This window comes from Apostichopus japonicus, chromosome 16, assembly GCF_037975245.1.
Source record: "Apostichopus japonicus isolate 1M-3 chromosome 16, ASM3797524v1, whole genome shotgun sequence".
Lineage (NCBI taxonomy): Eukaryota > Metazoa > Echinodermata > Holothuroidea > Aspidochirotida > Stichopodidae > Apostichopus > Apostichopus japonicus.
Genome location: NC_092576.1, coordinates 41,475,961 through 41,496,956, shown reverse-complemented (window position 1 = coordinate 41,496,956; position 20,996 = coordinate 41,475,961). Strand labels below are relative to the sequence as shown.

Here is a 20,996-nt window from a genome sequence, read left to right as displayed (position 1 = left end):
ATTCAAACGCGTTGATTCTTCGATTAAAACACTGTAGAGAAATAAACATACTATGGTAAAATCAGATATTCGGCATTGTGGTTGACGGAATAATTCTTGCTAAGAATTATCTGAAAGCGTAGCTTTGAATTTCAAACGGACAAATATCGATTCAATTCATATATTCCCTCAACTTTCGCTTTCTAACAAAATGTACGGAAGCCGTTAAGTGCATATGTGATGATAACAAATTACAAATTTAACGTTTGTGTAGAAAGAATATGCACATCTGAAGAAACACAATTTTAAATATTAATCCTTTTGATAAAAAATTGACACAAACCCGGTCCAAATTATAACGTAACGGTGATCACCTTAAATCAGTAATATAATTAATATATAATATATTTTTAATCAACCACATATCGAGGCCACAAGGGGCCGAGGCCCCAGACACCTACCCATTCAGCTCAATTGGTCCCCTTACGTGTTCCCTTTTCGGCATGTAAAACAAATAATAATAAAACAAGCCATCAAAGTTTTGGTGCATGCCATTCAGACTAAACCTCACAAAATGTATCATGTTTTTTTATATTCAGAACCAACAGAGGATTTAATGTAAGAGTGCGTCAAGCAGGTTACACTAATATACATCACTTTATTTCACTTTGAGACTTACTTATCCGTATATTTGGTCACAGAGGGTTATTGAAATTAATCAGTATTGCCTCACTTATGCAAGTTAACTCTTTCACGATCGTATTAAGTACCGGTAACTGACAATACAGTTTGTGTTAAGTTTTTAACTGAGACATCGTATTGCTTAATTTAATGATCAGTGATGCCTTGTTGAGAGGCAAACACCCAGAAATATGTAGTAAATTTTGACAATTTTACAATATGTAGGAAGATCATTAAATCCAGCCCGGACGACAAAGTGTAAGTTAAACAATGCTTGTGCAACGGAAATAAATAATTAAAATATCATATAAATCATGAAAACAATTTTAATTGTTTCAAATGTTAATTGCTGTTCTTTCTTTGTTTTATAATTTGAAGAAGAATGTGAAATGAGCGGTAGGGTTTCGTGAGTATCTGTTTTTTTTTTTAATATGTTAAATAAAACAATATTTCAGGCCAAGAACATCACTTTTCCGTTAGATTTAGGATAACAAATATTATTCCTATAACATGGATCTTATGTTTGTTTTTTTTGTTTTTTTAATCTGTACTGGAAACTTATACAATATGTAATTCCAAATTGTCTCTCCTGTTGCTCTCGAAAGCTGTATCCTCTTACAAGTAAAGAACTAAATATCTTTTATTTCAAACTGGATAGTAATATTTCATGTTCATCATGTTTATTATTAAATCTTTCATAGGACATCAATGAATAATGCACGAATAAATGAAGAACTTGGTAAGTAATGGTTTTGGGAAGTTGTTTGAAAGCAATGCTAGTTAAAGATTCACATCTGTAGTTTACCAAGTGCACTATGCGTTGAGATTGGTGTGTAAAGACGGCGAAGACACTCCAATAAAATGTGCATGAAGAAGCATTGTTGAATTTGTTTTGAAAAGTTGGAGGATACACAACATCCTACCTCGCCTTACCTGTAGTTGCGTCTAAATATTACTCATGATTACTTAATACATGTTTTAAAGAACTGAACATTGAGACGATTGCGAATTATATATTGTTGTTGAGGATTATAAGCTGATTTTAGTTTTGATTGAACACTTAATAACCAAGATCCTATATAGACCAGTATGAATCTGTGACAAACGTCATATTTTATCCATCACTATATGATATTTGTGAAAATATGTACCATATGAATCATGAAAACAATCATAAATATTTTACATTTTAATTGTTATTCTTGTTCTTGTTTTACAATATGAAGAAGAATGTGAAATGAGCGGTAGGGTTTCGTGAGTATCTGCATTTTTAAATTTCGTTAATAAAACAATATTTTAGGACAAGAACATCACTTTTACTTTAGATTTAGGATATCAAATATGATTCCTTCAACATGAATATTATGTTTGTTTGTTTTGTTTTTTTAATCTGTACTTAAAACATATATAATGTGTCATTCCAGATTGTTTCACTTCTTGCTCAGGAAAGCTGAATCGTGTTTCAAGTAAAGAACTAATTATATTATTTCAAACTGGAGATTAATATGTTATGTTCATTTATGTTTAATATCGAATCTTTCATAGAACAACCATGGATAATGCACGAATAAATGAAGAACTTGGTAAGTAATGGTTTTGGGAAGTTGTTTGGAAGTAAAGGTAGTAAAAGATTTACATATGTCGTTTACCAAGTGCACTATGCGTTGAGATCGTCGTGGAAGGACGGCAAAGACGTATGAATCTGTGACAAACGTCATATTTTATCCATCACTGGCGTGTAACAACTTCCTCTAACAATCGTCTAGTTTTATTTCTCTTTCTTTCATTTTCCGCAATTTAAGAAAAGAGTCAAGAACACAAGCATGTTAATATTACCATATTTTCTTGCTTTCATTTTAGGTCCTAAAGATAAATATCCCAAACCACCGAGGTAATACTATTCAACAACAAAATACATACCTAAACTATTCAACAACAAGATACATAACTAATGATAGATAGCATAACAACAAAAAATAATTGTTAATTTTGTGCTCTTTGTTTTTTAGTCTAAAGCTACCAGCAGTTCCGGAACCTACAACTGATATTGAAAATGAAAACGGTGAGTGTTTTCATCTATATTACTTCTCAATATTTGCATTGTTATATTTGAACAAATGAAATCAGTCCTAACCTTTCTTACCGTCTACCTCGGTCCTAGGTGGCAAGGAGATAAGGAGGAGAGCAGTTTTATAGGTCTTGATTTTTAATGGACACGTTCAATCTTCTTTAAATTAAATGTACAATCAAATGCACCTTCAGTGACATGTTTTTCATTCTTATTTCTGTACCATCGTCTATCTTGTACTCCGATGTATGCACTACACTAAAGTTATAACCGCCAGATACAACAAAGATCCGATCATGTTCGGAACTGGAGGTGTGAATGTTATGTATCCTAAGGATATTCTTGAAAAGGAGCAAAATACCGCATTAATGTAAAAGGAAGGTTTGACTATTTCTAACTAAACCCTCAGCGAAGCTATATACACTATCAATTTGGCGTCAATTTGTGCAGCATTTGTTTCCCTTCTACTTCTTCTTCCCAATTCTTTCCAACGAGCGTTATGTTAATGTCGACAGAAAGATTACTACCTAGCTTCGTTACATGAGCAAGAAGCGACCGTTCATATCGCAACCCACAAGAAAAAATTACAGGCTAATTTTATTGCATGTATTCATCTACGCTGATTATCGGAATGCGGTTATATTTCAAATGTTGGTCATATTTGAGTATAATGTGCTAATATCAGTCAGGAGAACATCTTGAGTTCCGTAGCTATTTTATTACATAATTTAATATGCAGCTGCTCTGTAATGATTTAAAAGCAAATGAGAGTTGACGAGTAGAATAAAATATATAAATATATGCTTTTCCCGAACGATTCATCGGCTAGACATTTTACATAGTCACATAGACAGTGTTTATAAGAAATAGTCACCATACCAACTTGTTGTTTCATACTTAAAAGAAATTATTACTTATCTGACATCTATATAATCTACAAGTTTTATGGAGCTTATGGTACATTAATATACAACATTACTTACATCAGCGAAAGCAAAACTCGTGTAATTCTGAGAGTTGTTTGCAAATACTTACTATTGGTTAAAAATGTAATCAGTTTATACTACATATTATTCTCACTTATGAATGATGTCAATCATTTTTGCTAGAAAATGCAATGCAAAGGGAGGATGTTTACTGGGATGACTTTGTAAAACGAGTTCTTGAATTACCTAATAGCAGAAATATTCCAGCTGCAGAGGGCATATGTATTGATGCTGGTAAGTTGCTACTGCTTCACAGTATCCAGGTTCAAGTGACCTTACTATATATTCGTAAATTAGTAATTGCATGTGTACGTTTCTTGGAATAACCAAATGATTTCATGAAAGCTATAGTTGCACCAACTTTGTTATTGCAAGAAACCAATCATTCTCCTAGCATATATTGAAGGTGATGTACACAATGTGTTGTATACAGAAAAAAAAAGAAGTCAGAAAAAAAGAACCGTCACCAAGCTATGTAGGAAATATCAACTTATCATTCATTAGTAATACGATGCAATCTTCCTTATACACTGGAACCCCATTTTGAATACTTTTAAGTAAATTTAGCTTTACGAAGCCTGGAATGACTGATAATTGTTTATGTACGTGTTTCGCTTGAATCTTCTTAATAGCACATTTGTATCTGGTACAAGAACATTTCGTCTGTGAGACATTGGGTGCCCGATTAAGTAGCCCACATCATGCAGAAAACAACGAAGACAAGTATTCCTTTACTGAATTTGAGGTAAAACGATTTATCATGTATATTTTAGAGGGAATGGAACTCATTCATTCTTACGTGGTAAGTCTAGGAAATTGATAAAACAAAGATCCCCAGACTCCGTAATACTTTTAATATATTATACCATTGTTTGTAATCACAGCAATGCAATGCTATGAGATTTTAAGAGACTATAATACCATTTGTCTGTAAACATTTGTCTACTTATAAGCATGTCAATTATTTCATCTTGTAGTCTGACCTTAAACTGAAATGTAACAACTGTTCTTATCATCAGCAAGTTAAGATTGGCTAATTTGGTTACAAACAATTGTCTTGTGTGTGTATATTTAGTCGAATATTGTGACAGGGAAAAGAAAGAATGTGTATATGCGCTCTCTTCTGATTGATAGGTAAATGTTATATAATTTCCTAGACGTTTTTTCCTTTTCTTTTTTCTAAATTAAGTTTCTTCACCCTGGACTGTCAGCATCAAAAATCCTTATAACAAAAGACGGTGTGAGCAAGTTTTATGATTTCTGTTTGACAGAAGATGCTACCAAAAGACTCAATGTGAAGAAATCAAAGGTATTTCGTTAATATACCCGTGGACTTATGTCATATTACTTCTTCTTGTAATTTCTTTATGTAGCGCGCGTATATCTACGACCCTAAGCGGTTAAGGCGCGGGAACTGAGTGTGTAGTCTATTCGGCGCAGTGTTATACATTTTTTCAAACTCTACTTACGTGATGAATGAGAATAAACAGCGTTTTTTTTTTTACCGAAAAGCTAGGGTTTTGTGGTAGACACTACTACTTTTGTAGCAACATTTACCTGTCCTGCTGGAAACATAAATATCCCATAAAAGATCATGTGATAGGTTTGCACCAATAAGCGCAGACAAATAGAGAGAGACGTTTAAAGTATTTCTATAACACCAGTTTGGTTTTAAAGCACAGTCATGTTACTCACATGTGAATATATGTATTTATGATTTAGTTAAGCATGAACAATGTTTACAAACTACGTACTTAGTTACTAATGTATGTATGTATGTATATATGATCTTCCCGCAAGCAGGAACTCGCGAAAGAAGCCATGGAGGCTTTTAGACTCGCAAGCTGACCGAAGCCAATCTCTCGGCACACATCCATTTAACGTCCATGTCGGGAAGTTGTTATTGAACAACACCCTTGCCAGACGACACACACTGCTGTCGGCGGGGAATCGAAGCGGGGATCTCATGACTGGGAGACGCCGGTGTTAACCACTAGGCTATACACTCCGCTAATAAATTCATGTTCCAAAAATCCTCTTAATTTGTTGGAATTTGAAGTAGTTCATGACCTCAGTAAATATATTCCAATCACTTATTTTCTTTTCCATATATTTCTTTATTATTTATTTCTTTGTATCCAAACATTGTCTTAGCTCAAGTCGCTACCACCAGAGACGTTACATCGTAATGAATATTCATGGGCTAGTGACATCTGGGCTGTAGCTGTTGTAGTTTGGGAAATTCTATCAGATGGTGAGATACAATCTTCCTTATAACTGGAGCATAATAATGCAGATTGACTATAAAAATGAGAAATATGATAGATTAACTGAGAATTAGAATATATCAAGATGATGGCAGTCTTTCGTTCTCGCTAGATACTTCTAAAGTTCCTGCTCTTAATTGAAAAAAAAAACAGTGGCGCTTTGCTGTTTGAACGATTGAAAGTTAAAACAAGGTCATAATTGATTATTTTTAGCATGGGCATGAAATATAGAGTACTTTGTTTTGTAGGCGTTCAAAAGTAAATAAATACCTCAATTAAATGTTATTTATTATTGTCAACTGAAGGAGAAAATTCTGAAAGATGTTCATACCTAACCAACGTAAGGACAACAGGGCAAGATCAGTGCGTAGATCCCAGTAATATTTCATTAAATAAAAAAAAAACGACGAAAGTCGATTATCCAATTGAAAACCTCATCCATGAAGGCATTTCTTTATCCCGACCGGTATGAACGTCGTGCCAGATATTTTGTGGCATATATCGTAAAACTTTGAAGGTAGTATCTATATCCGGTCGGTTGGTAAATGCCAGTGTTAACCCAGCAGTAACGGACATGGATAAAGGATCGAGCGAACAGTTTTACTGTATAAGAATAAAAAAAAAATATTACTATAACAATATAATAACTGCTTCAGTTTATATGTTTTTGATATTGCGTAACAGAGTAAGATATATAGTAGTACTGTATCAACCTCGTAAATTCATTTAAAAATTCTTTGTGGATTATTTCACACAGGTAAATCCCCCTTTCCTTCTGATTATAATACTACTAATGACGTCACAGAAACAGATATGGTTTCTAATGAATGGCCGCAAAAGTACTGTCACATGAGGTGAGTGACTGAAATGATTCCAGTGAAAGTAAATGTACGGATACTTTTCTCGACGCAATTCCATTGGAAGCAATCAATCAACGGTGTTGAGACTTAACATCATATGACACACTACAGCCGAATGGGATCATTTTCCGTATCCGGTGGCATGCGATTACATCGCCTAATGTTAACGCTTTTCGATCTCTGTTACAGTCCACAGTGTATTGCGAAGCAGACTACATTTGTTTAAATGAAAAACCTTTCCGTCTCCAGTACGCAGCGACCATTTTGTATTTTATTCTTTTAAGGGAAATTTCTGCCCGCATATTTGTTTTCCTCTGATATGTAGCTGAAAATCTGAAACCTGACATATGTCTCAGCTTTGAAATCTATCAAAAAATAATTTATTAGAAAAGGTTTCCCGTAAAAGCTAGCGACAATAGACTATGAAGTCAATAACCTGTTTAACGTGTATTTATAGTAAAAGACAGTTGATATCAGATGAATCTTCAATATTTTTATATAAACTTCTATCATCAGGAATGATGTCTTGCTTTCATGTTGGGAAACAAATCCTTCTTTGCGACCAACAATTCACACCTTAAAATCCTCCTTAACACAGGTAAAACGGAACTGATGCTTTAACTAGTTTCTTCTCATTGAGCATACGACGTATATGATATGAAGTATTATGTTAGGGGGGGGGGGGGGGGTTGGTGTTATAGAAGGTTGGAAGTATATGAAGACAGTCTTAACCTGGCGTATAGAAACCAGTCTTGAAGTTCACTTTTAACTCTTATATTCCATCCATAGGTGTCCGGTTCACAGATGCCAGAGACATTTCCTATGCAAAACAGCACTCTACTTGATCTTTACGTACCGATGAAGGGGAATACTCAAGAGAGAGATACTGAGGTCACATATGAGTCTACACGTGGAGTAGCAAGGACTTTGAGTATTGTGGAGAAGAGGCACAGCACTTGATACGATAATATCATTCTAAAAAATATTGGTTACTACCGGGCATTGTCTTTTGTGTAGCTTAAATGACTTTGGCGAGGGTATTAACAATTAACCGTTGTCTACGTTAAGTTAATTAGAGGCAGATTAAAGGAATAACAAAGGCAGGGATCAAAGACAATTTTTATTATTCAGTAACCTCAAAACTCTCTAATATACGATTTTTAAGCTAACCGCTTTTCTGATTGACTGAAACCGCTCGCTTTAAAAATTGCTCCTAAAGCCTCACCATAATACATGGTTAGCCGCCATTGATTACGTAATACACTTGAAATTCTGTATTGATGATGTCAGAGTGGAACAACTCTCCTAACAAAGTCATTTCCCGTGTGGTAGACCCCCGTGGAAACATTTGGCTGTTGTTGCAAGGGCTAGAGACTTATAAGCCCAAAGCAATTTCCTTCAAGCAATTTTCTATAAGCCCAACGCAGTTTAAAATACTAACGAGGCAGTTGAAGGTCAAAGTTACGAAAAATAAATAAACTTCTCGTTTCTAAAAATTGTCGTTAAAAAGAATGCCCAGGCTACGCTAAACAAGCAGACTGAAACCACGCCTAAGGATCGCTAAAGTAACATCAATGTGTAACAGCTTTCCAGTAATTACTGTGCCAACTGTACCGCGAACACAGCGCAGTAGTTACTCATGCACTGTTGTGGAACATGTACATTAGTTACTGTATTAGCTATGAGTATCGGGTGAATGTGGTGGAACATTCTATGTGCATTTCTTAAACATCACATTACATTAAAGGGAAGATAATGTCAATTAAAAGGAACCAAAGTCCAAAGATTACCACCTTGTTTATTTTATAACACCACGAGGACTTGTAAAAATAAATCATATAACTAAATAATGAGTGTCAGGGAATGAACAATCGGGCAAGTGCCAAAGAAGTGCTTATAGGGGATGTGCCTACTTACATGTTGGCATATAAAGCATTTTTGTAATAATATGGTCACATCACTTCCCTGTCTGGTAGGGCAATATTTCAAGTAGGGTTGGCAAAGAGAGTTTCGACAAGAAAGATAGCAATGGAGAAGATATTCAAGTGCCCGTGGCACATTGGTACCGTTTATTTCAACCTCCTTTATCATATAAGGGTCATAAAATATTACGCAGAACGTTACTGTTAACGCAATTCCTCAAGCGCCGTCTTAGCGCAGCGTACAACACGGTCCCACGTGCAGCGTATGAAGCAACGTACAACGCGGTGCTCAACGCAGCGCCAAACGCAGCAACCAACTATAAAATCAGATTCAAGGCTACAGAGTTAACTTAAAGGTGTCTACAATGCCGTTAAACGATGTAGTTACATAAAGAAACGAAGAATGAGCGTGATGTGGATCATTTAACGTAGCTTCCTTTCTGTTAGCTAAACTAGGACTACTGCACTAATGTTGCTTCTAAGGACAAACTGAAATATTTCCATTCACAGCACAGCACTGATCTTTACGAACGTACATACAGTTTAACGCAGTTCAGAGCGCTACTAAATAACGTAAATGATAACAATCGACCAATAAAGTTACTCCTAAATAACTGAACGTAATCTCCCTCAGTACAATAGCTCAGCTTGCTAACAATTCATACGACTCACAAATGTATTAAATGATATTCTGGGCACTTACAATATATACGAACAGCTAGACACGATGCTGTGGTATTACAAACATACCAACTTGGTTGATAAAAATAATAAGATAACGTACCGTACGTGGACGTGGACGTCTTGAATGATATTTTGACGAAGAGCGCCACGTTGCACGTTATATTCAACTCCTTTTGTACTACTCCTGAACAATACCTTAAGTTTGCGCGCCCGAGAATGTACTATTTCAAAGAACACCGCCACTGAGTTGCGGTCACCACATTTCTGGAGACCGGGAGCCCAACTATTCGAACAAAGGCCAGGTGCACGATTGCGTACGTCATAGAAAACAACTAAGGAGGATAACCGAGATCTCCAAGCAAAGAATTACAACATTACTTCAAGCTTAAAATAGTTAATACAGGGTAACGAATAGCTATTAAAAGTTACACAACTTCGCAAGTTCGGTTACAATATGAAATCGGTTACAATGATAAAAGAAACATGTTGAATGCATTCTGATTCGGAAAATTTATTAAGCATTATAAGTATATAATACACATGTATACGTACGCATTAATGTAATAACTAACACAGCAAACTTATTAGAAAGTCTCCTTAAATATCAAGTATTATCATTAAAAGGAAATCGATTCCTTTGCTGATATCAATTATGGGAAATCAGTGATTTCCATTTTTTATTATTGTTTTATTTCTAATAATTCAATGACTTTGATTATAACGTGTTACTATTTGCACTAAAAACCTAGAAAATCTGATTTTGGACACACTTAAATCTCCATATTTTATTCATAAGTTTCATCAGAGAAGAATCTTGAAAAGTACACTCTTGATATATGCTGAACTGTCTATAACCTGTAATTTGACAGAAGTGTAAAATTAACTCAATCTTTGTAAACAAGGAGAACATTTTATGACTTGGTTCATGGAGATTGATGACCAACCTGTGTTAGTATCGCTCCTGTCTGAACACTCTATTACAAGTTAAGGTTAAGCCATGCAGACTAAATGTGTACGTTGTGTGCATATAATTCCACTGTGTACACTATAACATACCTAAAATCAGATATTCTAGAACCAAACAGCAGAGAACAGTAACAGTAGATCACATACATCTTAAGTTGAATATATCTCAGTTTCCTCTTTCTTCTTAAGTTTTACAACAATCACATTTTGCTTCAAAAAAAAAAAAAAAAAGACGACGCGCACTCTTTGAAATCAAAATTAGAAAAGGGCCACAAGGTTATCACAAAGGCAATAATATTATATTAATTTTAAAGCCCCTAAAGATGTAGTGCTTGAATATGTAATGTAACTGAAATTAGCAGTATTTTCTGCAAATCAAAAACACCGTATCCGTGGCAAAACTTACCTATACAGCAACATTCAGTTAACGACAAGACCTTTTTTGGTTGTTTTCTTACAAACAAAACCAATATCAATGAAAGAAAACAAGTAAGACTTGACTTTGATAAATGTATCATTGCGTATCTACAAGATGAAAGTTGCAGGTAACTAAGGAAAACATTTAAGCTACGATGTTTTACAAATGTACAGATTTCTGCATTATTACGTACTTTTGTGAGTTTATAGGCTTGTAAAACATGAAGACAAATAGTTTTAAAGAAAAATCAGAAACATAAAAGAATTTTCAAGTACGTTCTATCTGACACATATAATTCCTTGTTTTGTTAAATAATTCGTGCAAAATGTGTTACAGCAAACTAAGTTTGTCACCACCATGGGGACATAAAAGCAGAAATAACAGAGGGAAGAAAATGTTCACAGATTGGAAGTCAACAGTTTGTTATTCTTAGAAACTGCTTAGTAATAGGGTAGATTACGTTCTCATGAAGCCAATTATCAACAACATGACTAAAACAAAAGAATAATGTCAAACCTATTATGTGGGATTGGCATCACGTTTTATTTAGTTTGAGGATAATCTGAGAAACATTTTGATGCTATTAAATAAGGAAAATCCCAAGAAGATTCAGTTCTTAGCTTTGGCTTTTGCTATCCAAGTATGACTTTCAATAATAATATGGAATAGTAAAGGTTTCGAATTTTCAAATTCATTAACATAACGGACACCAGTTATTCAACTAGTTCATTCAACCAATTACTCGTAATTAAAACTTCACGTTATTTGAACAAAATTACAGAGGAGAATTTCTGAACTTGATCAATTTTAATCTTGGTGTGAGAAATAAGAACGTTCATGAAATTGCAAGAGCACTCATATAGCATTTATTGTGTACACAATATGGAATTGACTTTGATGTCATCAAAATCAATCACCGAAAACATGAAACATAAGAGCAAAAATCGTGTAACTTATTTCTCTGAGTAGGTGAACTGTAGGTGAAAGGTTATTAGTATATACAAACACTCAACTACAGTGTCGGACACAGCATGATTCTCGTATTTAGAAACCATGGATTCAGGCTCTTTCCAGTGTTTTGGAACTGTCTCAAATTAACAAAACAGTTATGCAAGGCAATTGATATTAAAGTAGTAAGAAAGAGTTAGATTAACAAAATTCAATAAATTTCTGACTTTCTGGGTCGCGTAACACAGGAAGGCAAAAGTAACGTTAATTGAAACAATTCGCGCTGCATGATGATTTTGTTTATCCAATAAAACAACAATTGAGCGTAATTTATTGTAATAATTGATTTTCGTGGAATATTTTAATTTACATAATTTTTTATTTTGCTCTTACTTTTATTTATATTTTATTTTAGACAATATATTTAATTCAGTATTTTTCAATGCTGGTATTAAACAGCATGTATATGACTGGATTATACATGAAATGAGCAAGGCCCCTTGCAGTGGCATTTGACACTATCCTAGGATGCTAGCATATTTGGTATAGTATCGGTGCATCACGTCCTTTCCGATGCCGTACGGATCTTTTGCCATTCTGATTCCCTGCGGATAATAACAAATATTCGTCGTCAGAAATATTGTTTTGTTGTATATGAACCAATCACAGAACCACTGTAAAAGATGAAAGCAAATTCATAAGACCTTACTCATTGATCATCTTCATTTTTTTTAGAAAAAATATGAAATCCAAGAGAATTAAGCTTACATTCACAAAAGGTTAGTTTGCAACACTAGTAAGCAGCTTTGTGTGTCCAAATAACTATTGGGTTGGTTACGACAACTACACTTATCAGTTTTTGTATCGAAAAGACGTAATGTTTATGATGGAGTACACTAGAATAACGAGAGATCAAATGCATGTAAGCATTGTCAGGCAGTGCTAAGTATAGAAATAAAGTCCACAGTGACATGTCTTAAGCTATATGCAATGTTGGTTTACAGAGATTGACATTTAACGAATTTACAGTTTTTACTTTAATGAAAGCCTACCTCCAATATTTTTGGAATCTTTCCACCTGAAATAAAAAATTACAAATTACCGTATGAAAAGCAATTCCCGTTGTAAGATTACTTGTTATAGTTGTGAGATGGATATATACATGGAAATGTGCTCGGAAGTACATGTAATTGTCCAATTAGCCTAGTGTATATAACTGCAGGGTTTGCCTTACATTCACCGTAGGGGTGAAAGTTTATATTATGTTGCCCGATCTAATATTATGATAAACAACCACTAGTCTTCGTGGACTGTGGTTATCAGTGTTTTTTCCTTAATATTTCAGTACATGTTTACGGTTCTTTTTACTTGTAGTTCACGCTTTTATAACATCATCCTTTTATCGTTTCCGTTTGCAAATAAATATTAATTTTTGAAAACTTTTGATCGAACGGAATGTTATGTGTATATGTATATATATATTATGTGTATATATATATATATATATATATATATATATATATAATGTGTATATATGTATATATAAATATATATATATATAATGTGAATATATATATAAATATATATATATAAATATATATATATATATATATATATATATATATATATATATATATATATATATGTGTATACATAGATGTCGCTCAACCACGAAAAACACCAAAACGCAATGGAACTCTCGAAGCACATCTGGCAGCTGAAACAGAACAACCAGCCATTCACTATCAATTGGTCGATCGCCAGCAGAGCCAAAGCCTACAACAACGAGTCGAAGCGGTGCAACCTCTGTCTCACTGAAAAACTCATCATTATCAACGCAGACAAACGGACCCTCCTGAACAAACGCCCAGAGCTCATATCGAAGTGCCGCCATGAAAACAAGTTCTACATAAACAACTCCAGTCCAACCACCAAATACCGCCAAGGGAACAACTAAGGAGCGAGCACCGAAGGAAGGCAAAAAACTCCAACAACAGAACGGGCGAAAGAGAGAATACACCAACAGCCGAACACCGAAGAAAGTCTAACAAACCCACCAACAGAACGGACGCAAAAGAGAATACACCGGCAGAGCAATACACCAACAACTCTATAATCCCCGACGAGGATCCTATATATTCATGGAGCATAACGTATAAATATATATATATATATATATATATATATATATATATATATATATATATATATATATATATATATATATATATATATATATATATTGTGATAGCTTAGGTTATATGTCTTTATACATTCACCTGTTAAGTTTGGTTATTTCGAACTAGGAAGCAAACATCCTTTTCACAAAATAAAAGCCTAGCAATTAAATTGCCAAAGTTCCTATAACAAACCCAATAATTTGAGAGTTCAAAGAATGTGTTGTTTTTTTTGGGGGGGGGGGGGGGGAGATTGACCCACAATTGTAATCATCAGTTCTGTTATAATATCGTCAAGTTGGAGTTTCATTATACTAACCACATATGTTTGAACGTGTAGAACATACGTTTTTGAAACATGAAACTGGGAGCTCTGAATGTTCTTCAATCAGTAAAGTGCTTTCAGTCTTTCGTTTGGATTCGAGTGGTGAAACCGTTAACCTTAATATAAACTGGTATCACTTCACAGTGACGTTAGAGTGACGTTGTAATACTTACCTCTTCTTTGTACCCCGAATTGGTCAAACTTACATCATTGTCCTGGTTTAAAGAGAAATTGTAGCAATACAGTTATGGCATTGGATGAACTTATGATATTCTATGCTCATCGTCGTCCTTCATATCGTTCTTAATAAGTTCATCATTAACTAAGGGGAAAGTCAATATGTTAAACTTACATATTTAATCAGTTTTGTGAATGATGGATTACACTTAGCGTATCAGAGATAAACCGGTTGTGAGTGTTGAACGACGCACATGTTGTCTAACATTTTAAACAACTTATATCCATTACTAATGATTCTTAACACAGCCCATATCAGGTAATTGTATATATCTAATAAAATCATGTGTACAAGAGGTACAGTGAATAAATATGATTATATTAACTTGCAACTAACATAGGCCTCTTCATAGGTTAAATATATGTGAATATCTAGGTGCAACCCAAATTCCACGTAAAATAATTTACTTATATATGTAAATACTACATACCTATATGAACAATGCTTCGTTCCTAAATAACACTGAGATAATGCATCAAAATCAAAGTGTGTTTGCAAAATGTTAATTTCGACCTTTCCAGCTAACTGCAATAAAAGCTCAGTAAAAATAACAACGTTCTATACAATTTTCATATAAATAATCATTATATTTTTGTAATTATCTGTCGTTAAACATTTTGAGCTGTCTAAGATTCGCCAGATTTGTTAACGAGTCCGTATATTCTACAAACTTCAATCAAAAGTTGCCCCATCCAACAGATCATGCGCCAATCGAATCTCTCTGTTTTGTTTACGACCGTTTGGCCTGTGTGATAGCATGTACGTCGATATATGAACAGTGTCTCGTTTTCAGTCTGACCGATGTAGCTTGCAAACTTGTGTCATTTTCTTCCATTGCCAGGAATGAATAGATGTTTGCACACGTCTTCCGTGAAAGTGGGTAAAAAAGTGGACGATACGAGTATGTGTAAGTTACAGTTATGTGATTAACATTCTTATATGGGCGTAAGTTTACAGTAAATCGTTCGCGCCATCACAGAAAATACTTTTCTTCCTTAGATTGCGTCAGCTTTTCTTTACTAAACCCACCTGGTCAGTGTGCATTGAAAAACAAGAAAAAGTGAATCTGCTTCTAAAGTTTGTTTTCTGAAATTCATCAGTAAACACACACTGAGACTCTAAGCTTATTGTTATTTCATTAAAGTTTCCCCTTATCATAAGTCATAATGATAACCATTAATCTCAAATATCTAAAATATATCCCACTAGTCTAAATATATGGATGCAGTATCTCACTCTTCTTCAAGAAAGGTTTTGTTGTTTTCTACCTCTTGCTTTCAAAATCTCAAACTACCCAACTACTGACATACAAAAACAAGGTGCAAAATATATGTTTTCTGTTTCAAAACACCCAAAAGATAAGCTATTGGGTTAGTGAATCACTTTAGAATGCCGAACATGTATTGCTTAATTTCCATGTTCCATGATTTTCTAATCCATCAGTATTCTAGATTTAAGCCGACTTTACCATCTTTTCCTGACCCTACTCTGTTATAGAACTCAGTTAGACGAATGACCTGAAAACTAATCCATTTAAGAAGACAACGAAGTCTTAATGCTCACTTAAATATGTTCATTGAACTAAATGTTGAATTTTAAGTTTAATAGTTTAAATTCATCAATAGTGTTGCAGTGCCATTATATTTGCAGCGTTGTCTTATTCAGCTATTCCGAGTAGGAATGAACCAACGATTGAAGGAGATTGTTTACATACTCACCAACCAAACATAGTTTCTAAGATCAAGATTGTAACAGCGATTAGCTGGTCCGTTTGGAAACCACTCAACTTCAAACAAGGAGAAAGAAAAAGTTATCAACTGATAATATAAATATAAACATATTACTATATATAATGAATTTGCAGCAAGTAGTTTGATAGATATACTAACTATTAAACATCAACACACCAGGAAAAAAATACGACCGGTTTGGTCCTTTGGGACTTATAGGGCACATGTTGGAATAGAACCACGGACCTTCTTCTCACAGACGTAAGTCCGTACCTCTAAGTCACAGGAGAGGTGAACCTTTCCTTTACATCCCTTCATAGAGCGTTTGTAAGCCATTTGTTGTGCCCCGACCTTAGATTCGGAATCCAGCATATTTGTGTCACTTAAACATTAAATCAACCTCATATCATTTTCAATATACAACAAACCTGCAATCCTACCAACGCTTAAAAAACATTGTGGTTTTCCAGAAAGTAGTCCTTGTTTCGGCCAAACATCGCAAAACGCTTTAATTAAAACTTTAATACTTGACTCTTCAAACGAAGATGAAGCCCGACGCTCCACTAGCGCAATTACTACATTGGAAAGTGAACCAAAAACCATTGCCACAATAGCCATGCACTGTTATCACATACTTGATGCTAAGAATGATGCTACGCTCAAACGAATATCACCAGTGAATGAATAACTAAATATTTATATATATATTTGTCGCGTTCAGCATCTCGACGGATCAATGTATCTCATTAATACCGCAAAATTAAGTCACCGTACAATGACAGATGTAACTAGCTGAGACAAACTAAAACAAATTACCTATAACATCAATTCATCTACTAAGGAATTTTAATTATATAATTACCCACGTATCAGTTTTAGATTCATCTTTAGAATCGTTCATCACAAACATTGTTTTAGAAGTTGCCGACTCCCATCATTTAAATATGTTCATTGCATAAAGCCATTACTGAAAATAAATTGCAGCAACATTTACTAAACATATTATCTGTTGAACTGTTGAACTGTTGTGATTTAACTATAACATTATTACTTAAACCGATCGGTCAAAAAATAAAATGTGTCTTACGAGTGATACCTGTGATATCCTTTGATAGCCAAGCCGAAGGAATGGATCCGACTGGAATTGATACAGGTAGTAGACAGTAGGAGAAACTACAGGATAATGTGAAAAGACAGCAATATACAAGATATGTAAATAGATCAATTGAACCAATTTAAAAAAAATATATATACTAAATTTATATCGAAACTCTATAAATAAAGTGTTAGCGACATCATCTATTTTTGAGTAACCTTGTTGAAATACTATAATATCTTGAAGATGGCATTATAAATTTGTTTTCGAGACAACAGAAGGATACAATTATGGCGTTAAATAAAATAATAGATTATGGATTGGTATATCGATTAACTTATGACCTAAATATTAAGACTAGAAAAAGAGGTTAATAGGAAATGTAAAAAAAGCAAAGATGATTTAATGTTGTTTCTGTTTTACTTTATAAACGCTTTCAGGTATATGAATCCCATTCACGTTCTTTGCATATGAAGGTAACAGTTTGGTAGATGCCTGCTGCTTCACTTATCTCAAGTAGTCTCTTTGAAGACATTAACTATCATATAGTATTATCTTAGTCAACCTGTCCCATTTTCTGACCCCTACCCTTGTTTAAAACTAGCCCATTGCAATAAATGTGATTTAATTCAAGATATTGAACTAAAGAAAACTCAGACAATGAACAATCCATTCTCTGACTATGAAAAAGTATTGTATCTATATAGCATCATTATCTTCAACACCCCCCCCCCACCCCCGCACACAAAACACACACACACACATTTGGCAAGTATTTCCGCCAAAGACTCATAAGTCATTCACACACATATGGTGTTGCGTTTTTTTTTAAGTTTAAACAAAATCAGAAGTGTTTAAAGTCGGAAGCCGAACCCCGTAGCAGGTCTTTGTTTTCAGTTAATATCACATAAACATAAAACAGTTGAACTTGGATTTTATAGAGAGATTATCCACCACTCAAAGGAATACAAACACACTCTTAAAATATATTTAGGTTACACAATAAATTAACTTGGTAATTACACTTTACTGACAATTGAAATAACGTAAAGTATTGGAGAATGGTTGTCCAAATAAATGTATTATTGTAGGCCAAATGTTTAACGTATTCTGCAATTATTATATATTATTGAAGACATTAAATGATTCGATTCCCGCAATACCACTAAGGAAACAAAGTCGAAAATTGCGTAGACTTCCGTTTTGGACTTTTAATATTGACAGCTGTTATTTATTTAGAAGAAATGTCTGGAACACGGATTTTGATATACATATTGTACGTAAATAAACGGGTTCCTATGATTATTCAAGTGGTGTTACATTTGCAGCATAATTTGGTTCGAAACAACGTGTTGAAGTCTAAACTGTGATCGGTTTAAGCTGTCTGAGTGAGTCGATCTAGATCAAGATGGTGTTGACACTGGAATCTGATTCGGAGCCCAATGATTGTATCGAAGCAACGTGTTCGAGGATGCCCTACTATTGACTTTGTATGAATCGGTTCTGTCATGATATGTTACAAAGAATGTTCGAGTATGAATGGATTTCCTTGTAATAGTCAACGTTGTTGATATATTTTAATATACTTACGTCAGTCTTTCTAGTCTGTGTGACTGCTGTACATACATCAATATATCAACAATCTCTTGTTTTGTCATTTCTCTACCGCCCTCTGTTTCTATGCACATTGTTTGCACTGATGACAGTCCTGATAGTCGTAGACCTGTTTTTAGGATGACGGCACCTTCATCGACGTGACTAAATAATTCGGACAGGGTTAAGCTATTGATAGGAATCTGATGAAAAGAAAATTGTAATGATGCCGATATTGTTTATTTATTTAATTAATCAGAACGGATGGAAGGAGTATAAAAACTTGAATTGTGTTCAGTTTTCAATATTAGGGAATTTCTAACACAAGACAATTACTACTCCACCTGTAAAACATTCATACAAATGGGTATCACAAACGTATAAAGATTTAGTACTAAGTTTAAAATGAATTATGATTTTTAAATTGCACATAATTGCAGTATCTCACACAGTATCTAACACAAAAGCAGTGTCTAAAGGCTAAAGCAGCGAAGTTGCATTGTATCCGGCTTTGTAAACACAGTATATTATCTTAACTGCACTACCATTTAAAGTATATATCGTTGCTTCTAATGCCAAAACAGTGCATCAGTAATTTATGTCACCATGTGGAGTTATTCACCAAGAATACTTTAAGTTTGTTGATGGTTACATAAGATTGTATTAACTGCATTCAGTACGTGTCAATAAGCCAGTTTGGAGATACCAGCAGCTTATGATAACGTAACAGGTCAAAGGTTCGACTGTGAATAGTAGCGTCACTCGAAAGCTTGTTTACACGTATGCACACTATAGCGTTGCAACTACAAATATGGATCGGTATTTGTACTGAATTATTTCCTACTTTTTTTCGCAATGTAGGATGAAATATCCATCGATGATATTAAGCTATGGACTGTTAAGGCTTTGCAGGACTTTCTAAGGGAGGGAGGACTCAAGTTATAAGGAAAAAGAGATAACTTGTTGCACTTGTTTTCGCTGCGAAGAGATTGTCTCAGCTTGCCCCAACGTTGCAAACAACAACGTACTCTAAGGTAGCGACATTGGTGCAGAGCATATAGTATGCATACTGCATGGATATGATCTGCACTGGTTGTAAAGACGAAAGTATTTGAAGTAAAAAAAATGATTCAAATTCGTTATCTCATGATCATTCACATACAAAAAAAATCTTGAAGAGATCATTTTCTATCGTATGAACATGTTTTAGTAACACTAATATGACAAGCTACGACGATATTTCCAATGTATAATTCATTGGTGCTATCTTTCGCGTTATTTTGGTGCTTATTTTGGTGCTTATTTTGGTGCTTATTTTGGTGCTAAAATTGACGTTAACACTATGCCACAAATTACATACTGAATAATCTTAGCGTTCATACCACGAAGGCAGAATCATTATCACCCATGGACGTCTTGAATTGTGAGGTGTAACGCAAAATTACTTCTTTTCCGATGTAGGGAAATATTATTACTTTAATTTCTGGACTACCACAATAGATCTGTTAAGTATTTTGGTGTGAGGATCGATCAGATATTAAATATGTCTGAGCACATCAGTGATGTAAGTCGCTTCTCCATTTTAGTTTTGAGGCGTATTGGCTCTATTCGCAATTACTCGTCTGAAAAAGTGATAAATGCTGTTGTTTTCTCGCGTCTTGATTTTTTGCAACTCCACGTTGACTGGTGGTCACTGCTGATCAATTTGGTAACCTCCAAAAGGTTGTTGCAAGGAAGAGCCAGCATGAGCATATAACTCCCATCCTCTTTGAGCTTCACTGGCTGCCTATCGAATTCAGTATCCACTATAAACTGTCTGTTTTGGTTTAGCGCTATTTTGCGGGAACTCTTCCAACATATCTGTCGTCTTTTTTGTGCACTTACCTACAATCACGCGTTTTTCGTTCCTTGAAGTCTGCCGGTGAACGTTCTTTTAAATTTGCTACCCCTGCTATTTGGAATTCACTTCTAAATAGCCTTCGTAATAGTAATAGTTAATAGGCAAATTAAGCTGACCAACTATGATCGGGGTTTGTGTTTCTTGACAGATAAGAAACT

General features: G+C 34.3%; 1 protein-coding gene and 1 long non-coding RNA gene across 2 annotated transcripts; both read left to right on the top strand.

Annotated features, from left to right (window-relative positions):
- The first annotated feature begins 1,932 nt into the window (after window positions 1-1,932).
- On the top strand, window positions 1,933-2,722 carry LOC139982690 (uncharacterized). The gene is made up of 3 exons (XR_011798243.1): window positions 1,933-2,243; window positions 2,521-2,551; window positions 2,670-2,722. It is a non-coding gene; the product is annotated as an uncharacterized lncRNA (long non-coding RNA).
- Window positions 2,723-3,845: 1,123 nt separating this feature from the next.
- Window positions 3,846-10,644, top strand: LOC139983777 (tyrosine-protein kinase CSK-like). The gene is made up of 7 exons (XM_071997554.1): window positions 3,846-3,948; window positions 4,347-4,459; window positions 4,904-5,023; window positions 5,869-5,968; window positions 6,739-6,835; window positions 7,358-7,439; window positions 7,631-10,644. The coding sequence occupies exons 1-7, from the start codon at window positions 3,846-3,848 to the stop codon at window positions 7,799-7,801; spliced, it is 786 nt and encodes a 261-aa protein (XP_071853655.1). The 3' UTR covers window positions 7,802-10,644.
- Window positions 10,645-20,996: the final 10,352 nt, after the last annotated feature.